Source organism: Bipolaris victoriae, assembly GCF_000527765.1.
Source record: "Bipolaris victoriae FI3 unplaced genomic scaffold scaffold_276, whole genome shotgun sequence".
NCBI classification, from domain to species: Eukaryota; Fungi; Ascomycota; class Dothideomycetes; order Pleosporales; family Pleosporaceae; genus Bipolaris; species Bipolaris victoriae.
The window spans coordinates 1-6,743 of NW_014575116.1; the positions used below are offsets into that span (position 1 = coordinate 1).

General features: G+C 29.4%; 7 protein-coding genes across 7 annotated transcripts; all 7 read left to right on the forward strand.

The window, feature by feature from the left end:
- Window positions 1-773: 773 nt before the first annotated feature.
- COCVIDRAFT_116460 (hypothetical protein) lies at window positions 774-1,319 on the forward strand (the record flags this gene model as incomplete). Its single annotated transcript, XM_014694614.1, has 1 exon — window positions 774-1,319. A coding segment is annotated over one exon (546 nt), but the record flags the coding sequence as incomplete, so codon positions are not given.
- Window positions 1,320-3,275: 1,956 nt separating this feature from the next.
- COCVIDRAFT_116452 (hypothetical protein) lies at window positions 3,276-3,458 on the forward strand (the record flags this gene model as incomplete). The annotated part of the gene is made up of 1 exon (XM_014694615.1): window positions 3,276-3,458. One exon carries the CDS (start codon window positions 3,276-3,278, stop codon window positions 3,456-3,458), a length of 183 nt encoding a protein of 60 aa, XP_014550101.1.
- Window positions 3,459-3,590: 132 nt separating this feature from the next.
- On the forward strand, window positions 3,591-4,199 carry COCVIDRAFT_116450 (hypothetical protein; the record flags this gene model as incomplete). Its single annotated transcript, XM_014694616.1, has 1 exon — window positions 3,591-4,199. One exon carries the CDS (start codon window positions 3,591-3,593, stop codon window positions 4,197-4,199), a length of 609 nt encoding a protein of 202 aa, XP_014550102.1.
- A 111-nt stretch (window positions 4,200-4,310) lies between these two features.
- Window positions 4,311-4,508, forward strand: COCVIDRAFT_116454 (hypothetical protein; the record flags this gene model as incomplete). Its single annotated transcript, XM_014694617.1, has 1 exon — window positions 4,311-4,508. A coding segment is annotated over one exon (198 nt), but the record flags the coding sequence as incomplete, so codon positions are not given.
- Window positions 4,509-4,546: 38 nt separating this feature from the next.
- COCVIDRAFT_43245 (hypothetical protein) lies at window positions 4,547-4,949 on the forward strand (the record flags this gene model as incomplete). The annotated part of the gene is made up of 3 exons (XM_014694618.1): window positions 4,547-4,577; window positions 4,640-4,886; window positions 4,931-4,949. The coding sequence occupies 3 exons, from the start codon at window positions 4,547-4,549 to the stop codon at window positions 4,947-4,949; spliced, it is 297 nt and encodes a 98-aa protein (XP_014550104.1).
- Window positions 4,950-5,913: 964 nt separating this feature from the next.
- Window positions 5,914-6,306, forward strand: COCVIDRAFT_116458 (hypothetical protein; the record flags this gene model as incomplete). The annotated part of the gene is made up of 1 exon (XM_014694619.1): window positions 5,914-6,306. A coding segment is annotated over one exon (393 nt), but the record flags the coding sequence as incomplete, so codon positions are not given.
- A 3-nt stretch (window positions 6,307-6,309) lies between these two features.
- COCVIDRAFT_116451 (hypothetical protein) lies at window positions 6,310-6,711 on the forward strand (the record flags this gene model as incomplete). The annotated part of the gene is made up of 1 exon (XM_014694620.1): window positions 6,310-6,711. A coding segment is annotated over one exon (402 nt), but the record flags the coding sequence as incomplete, so codon positions are not given.
- Between the last annotated feature and the right edge of the window lie 32 nt (window positions 6,712-6,743).

Below are 6,743 nucleotides of genomic sequence, written 5' to 3' on the forward strand. Positions count from 1 at the left end.
TCTTCCAAAAGGGTCAGCCCCCTCGGGGCTGTTTGGCCCCCCTCTCTCTCTCAGAGAGAGGGGGGCCTAGAAAAAAAAAAGAAAGAAAAAAAAGACGTATTATGAACTTATTATTATATATCATGTTAAACTTAAATAGAAGTAATTTTCAAGCACATCCTTTTCATTTAGTATCTCCTTCTCCATGACCTTTATATACATCAATTAGCTTATTAAGCCTTACTACATCTGCAGTTTTATCATTTCATGGGTTTGCTTATGCAGAATACAATTTAATGATGAGTTTAATATCATTAATATTAGCTATGTCATTCTGATGAAGAGATGTAATAGCAGAGGGTAAACTGAACCTAGTAGGTAAAACACTTTTTAATTATAATTTGAATATAGCTAAAGCTATTCCTGTTGAGGATCTAAAAAAATCTCTTAATGATTATAAAGTTAAGAATAATATTGAAGTGTTTAAAAATAATAACAACTTAGGTCACTATTTAGCAGGTTTATTAGAGCACAAAAAACCAGGATGGTTAAAATTTTCTATTTTTAAATCTATAAATCCTTTACCTGTTACAGTGCTTTTTACAAGTAAAAGAAATAAAAGTACTTATAGGCCAGAAAATTCTTGTACGGCTTTAGTAGTTTGAGGGGTAAATCTCTACTCTGGCTTTAGAACACTAAAATTATCCAATGTGGAGTTACATATGTTTAAACTGCCAAATTATCAACAAGGTGTTCTAGTCGGTTTATTGTTATCTGATGGCTGATTGTCTTATGCTAGTGCCAACAATAAGTATCCTCGTTTTGGTTTCGAACAAGCTTTTACTCAATCTTCTTATGTATGGTCAGTTTTTGGTATATTCTCTCATTACTGCTATAGTTTACCTAGATTTAAAACTAAAAATAGAAATAATATACAAACTAGTTCTGTAACTTTTGCTACTCGTAGTATGCCTTGTTTAGTAGAGTTTTTTAATGATTTTTACCTTAACGGAAAAAAAATTGTCCCTGAGAATATTTATCGTATATTAGCTCCTGTTTCTCTAGCTCATCTTATTATGGCTGACGGTACTGCTGTATCTGGTGGTATAAGAATTTGTACTGATTCTTTTACTGTGCAAGATGTAGTTAGATTAGTTAATGTGTTAATCATTAAATACAGACTTAAATGTACATTACATATGGTGGATAACAAACCTAGAATATTTATTAGTTCAAAGTCTATGGATTTATTGTCATCCATTATAAATCCCTACATTGTACCTAGTATGAAGTATAAATTAATAACACAATCTAGCATATCTAGCCAAATAAAAAAGTAAGAGAGTTTGAGCCTTTGCAAGATATTTCATCTACAAGGGCTATATGTATAAAAAACCTTCCCTCTACAGCTGTTTTTTGTTATAAAGAACCTCTAAAAGAAATTTGTATTAAGCACGCAATACCTCCGTACTTGTATAGCATTTTTATTGGTTTACTCTTATCAGAAGGTTGAGCCAATATTCACCGTAAAACAAATTCAAAAGCACGTATTAAATTCTGTCAACCTTATGTTAATAAGGAATATATTTATTACGTGTTTAGAGAAATTTATATGTATTGTGAAAAAGACCCTTACCGTTTTAATAATAACCTGAAAGGTAAACCAGTAGATGTTATGTTAATATCTACAAAATGGTTGTTCTGTTTTATTGAAATTTATTCTATGTTTTATATCAAAAATGTAAAAAGGGTGCCTTGCAATATATATGATCTATTGACACCTTTTGTTTTAGCTCATTGAGTAATGGGTAGTGGTATAAGCTTACAAGGAAGAGGAATAAAACTCTATACTAATTTTAACAACATATTCGATTCCGTTAAATTAATAAATGTATTAATGATCAAATATAGATTACGTTGTAATTTAATACTAGAAAAAGATAAACACAGTATATATATTTATCGTTCTTCATTAAATACTTTATTAATGAGTATAAAACCTTATATGTTACCTTCTATAATTAAAAAAATTATCTAATATACATATTTATATCCTCTGGGTCATATTTCTCTTCCGTCTTTAGGTGTTACAACGTTAAATAGAGTATTAAATCCTAGAATAGTATTTACTTCACATATTAATAATTTGGGTATGTATGCCTTTATTCAATCAGAATTAGGTAATATAGGGCGTTTCCAAGCTTCAGGCAATAACGCTATTCGTTATATTATAGGAGATATAAAAGGTATTATGCTTTTTATTAATTTAATGCACGGTAAACTTAGAACACCTAAAAATATAAGGTTTAATGATTTAATTAAATTTATGAATGCTAAATATTCTTTGGATACACCAGAAAGTTTATTTGATAACTCTAATCTTTTTGGTAATAGTTGATTTACAGGTTTTACGGAGTCTGACGGACATTTTGGAATTAAGTATCTAGAAAGAAAAACTAAATCAGATACTCGTAAAAGATCTGTTAGTGAAAGTGTTACTCTTAAATTTATTTTGAATCAGCGTTTATTTGATAAACCGACATCTTCTTCTATGAAACCTTTTATGCAAGATTTAGCCTTATTTTTATCTTGTAATCTTAAAAGTTATACTAATAATACAAACTCAGAAATATTAACTGTAAGTGTATCATCTTTAGAAAGTGTAAAATTTCTTGTTAATTATTTTAATAAATACCCGTTAATAGGGGATAAATTAAATGATTTTAAGAAATGAGAAATTGTTTATAATATGCTTATCAAAAAAGAACATCTTACCGATGAAGGAAGATTAAAAATTAGATCTTTAATAGCCCCGGGCGCCGTCTAGACGGCTGGGGCTGCGGAGCTGGAAAATTATAAAAAAAAACAGTATTTGCTTTATTATGTGCCCTCTTTAAATTTTACTGTATGCTGAAAGTTTCTATCAGAAAAGAATAGAATAATCAGCAGGAAACCAAAAGACGGATAAATATCTTAGTAGAATCCTCAGAGACTACACGTAAAAAGTTAATACGTTAATTGTAATTTAGTTAACCCATTAACTATGATATAGTCCAACCAACGTGGAGGCACGTTGGGTAATTTCGACATATATAGGTCATCACACCTTGGCTGTCCAAAGAGGGTTAAATCTTGGTGTTGGTTTATTTATAGTATCTGAAGCTTTATTCTTCTTAGCTATATTCTGAGCATTTTTCCATAGACTAAGCACTTTGTGGATAGGAACCAAATTCCGGGAAAACCCTAAAGCTCTAATAACTAATCTTCATAAGGAAACTTATAAAGTGGCCCCATTAATGTCTGAGGGTACAGTAACATCATTAGAGATTCTTGATACAAATCAAGGAATGGGCAATCGCGGATCTAAATCAGATAGTCTTATATCTGTAAAAGAGCAACGAGTAGACGGTTCCTCAGTATTTTTTAAATACTGTAAGGTATACTCTAGGTGCCTGAGAAATTGGGTTTTTATACAATGAATAAAATATGTTAATACTCTTTTTGAATCTATACAAAGATTCTATACTAAAATTTCTTATTCTACCCTTTGGGAATGGTCCCCTTCAAGGGCCAGACCTAAAGGTCAGTCCCCCTCGGGTACTAGTAAAGCAATGTCTTCTAACTTTAATTATGCTTCCACTAATGGCTTAAATCCTTATTATGTAACTGGTTTTACTGACGGGGAAGGATGTTTTTATGTAGGTGTTAGTTCTAACCCTAGATATAAAATGGCCTATAGAGTAAAAGCTGTTTTTCATATTGGTGTACACATAAGGGATCTTGCCTTATTAGAACAAATTCAATTGTTTTTTGGTGTAGGTACAATATCTATATTAGGAGCGGAATCTGTTCAATTTAGAGTATCTGGTTTTGAAAACTTAAAAGTTATTATGGATCATTTTGATAAATACCCTTTATTAACCAATAAACAATCTGACTATCTACTTTTTAAGCAAGTAGTAAATGATATGGAACAAGGAAGACATTTAACTGTACAAGGTTTAAATAAAATCATGTCAATTAAAGCTGTTATGAACAATAAAGGAATGTCAGACAGCTTAAATCTAGCTTTCCCTGATATAGAGCCTATTTTAAGACCAGATATTAAAGATAGAAATATAAAAAGTCTACACTGGTTAGCTGGTTTCACTGATGCTGAAGGATGTTTCTTTATAGCATTAAAAAAATCTCCAGAATCTAAGTTAGGGGAAACTGTATGATTGAGATTTATTTTAACTCAACATGTTAGAGATGAAGAGTTCCTAAAAAGTTTAATTTCAACTTTAAATTGTGGTAGATATATACCTAAATCAGGTTATGGTGAATTTATAGTTGAAAAATTTACAGATGTTTTTGATAAAGTGATACCCATTTTTGAAAAATTTAAATTACATGGTGTAAAATCCAAGAATTATGAGGATTTCAAAAAAGCGGCTTTGCTTATTAAAAATAAACAACACTTAACTCGAGAGGGCCTAGACCAAATTAAGAAAATAAAAGGAAGTATGAATAAAAATAGAAAATATTAACATAGTCTTGTATAAAATTAAAAATTTAAAAACTTATCATGTTCTTTTCTATAAACAAAGCAACAAATAGTTTTTTAAAACGAGTGCTCTTTCACCTGCAGTAGAGTTAGGTGCTACATGACCTCCTTTAGGAATTGAAGCTATTGATCCTTTTGAATTACCGTTAATAAATACAGTGCTTTTATTGGCTTCAGGGTTTACTGTTACATATGCACATCATTATTTAATTAACGGAAAAAGAGCTAAAGCTTTAAATGGTTTAGCATATACTATTATATTAGCAACTATATTCACAGCACTACAAGGTGTTGAATATTCAGTATCATCATTCACTATTTCAGATGGAGCTTTTGGATCATGTTTCTACTTTGGAACAGGGTTAATTATAGCCCCTACTAAAAATAGTATATATATAAAAAAAGGTATATCTTATTCAAATAAATCTAACAAAATGGATCCTAATTGAATAACAGGGTTTTGCGACGCTTTCACAAAAGGAGTTAAACATTTTAGTAATAAGCGAAGTTTTACTAATAACCAGTTAAGCTTAGTAGTATGGGGAATAAACTTAAATTCTTCCGTAGGTAATGGTAGAATTACAAACCAAGAAAATAGTATGATAAAATTGCCACTGTATCAAAAGAGCGTTATCATTGGATTGCTTTTATCTGATGGTTGACTTATATTCCCATCTAAAAAAAGTAATTATGTACGATTAGGATTTAAGCAATCATTATCTCATAATATTTATGTTTGATTTGTATTTAATATTTTATCTCATTATTGTAATACAGGTCCAAAATTAACAACTAGTGTAAGAGTAGATAAGATAAATTATGCTTTAGGGTTTTTTACCCGTTCTCTTACTTGTTTTACTGAATTACATTCTCTATTTTACCCTAAAGGTGTAAAAGTAATACCTCAAAACATATATGATCTATTAACACCCGTTGCTCTGGCTCATCTAATAATGGGGGATGGTCAAGCGTTACACCATGGTCTTATTTTATGTACTAATTGTTACTCAATACAAGATGTTGTCAGATTGATGAATGTATTAATGGTAAGATATGGGTTTGAATGTACAATATTTTTAAAAAAACGAAATAAAAAAGTTGAGTACATGATTTATATAAGACAAAATTCTATGTCTTTACTGCGAACTATAGTAAAACCTTATTTATGCTCTTCAATGTTATATAAATTAGATAATTCAAAGGTTTACTCTACAACTAAGTGTTCTGTTATAAAAGAATTTAAACAAAAAAGATTATACTCCACTATTAATAGACCAAAACGGGCTAATCCTTACTGAGTTACAGGGTTGGCGGATTCGAAGTCTAGCTTTTCCATAAGAGTTGGAAAAGACGAAAGTAGATTTAAAAATATACGTATCGCACCCATCTTTTCCATAGAACTACATGAAAAAGATTATAATTTATTGAAAGAAATTAAAAATTTCTTTGTAGTAGGTACTATCATTAAGAGAATAAAAAAAGGGAGTCCAACAGCAATATATTCAGTACAATCTATTAGTGCGTTAAAAGACGTAATTTTACCTCATTTTAATCAATATAATTTATTAACACAAAAAAAAGAAGATTTTCGTTTATTCTCATTAGTAGTACATATGCTTTACGATAATCAGCATAAGAATGAAGAAGGTTTAAACAAGATATTATCATACAAAGCTTCTATGGGTAAAGGATTGTCAAAAACTTTACTAAGTATATTTCCTGGTATACAGCCCACAGTAAGAAACCTAGTTTTACCTACAAAAGATTTTAATCCTTTTTGAGTAGCTGGGTTTGTTGATGGTGAGGGTTGTTTTTATGTAAAAACTTCCAAAATAAAGAAAGGCCTAGGTATTACATATAAAGTAAATGTTTATTTTTCTATATCACAGCACAAACGTGATTTAGCTTTACTCGAAAACCTAGCAACTTATTTCAATTGTGGTTTTGTGGAAACAGTAAAAACTAGACCAACTCAATCTTCTTATGTTGTATATAAATTTTATGATATACTTAATAAAATAATACCTTTTTTTGATACATATTCTTTAAAAGGTAAAAAATTATTAGACTTTTATGATTTCAAAAAAATAGCAAGCATAACTGAAAAAAATATCTATTACGAAGAAAACAGTGACCTATTAAAAGAAATAATAAAAATTAAAAAAAATATGAATAGAAACAGATAAATTATAGTTAGTTATACTAATATATATATATA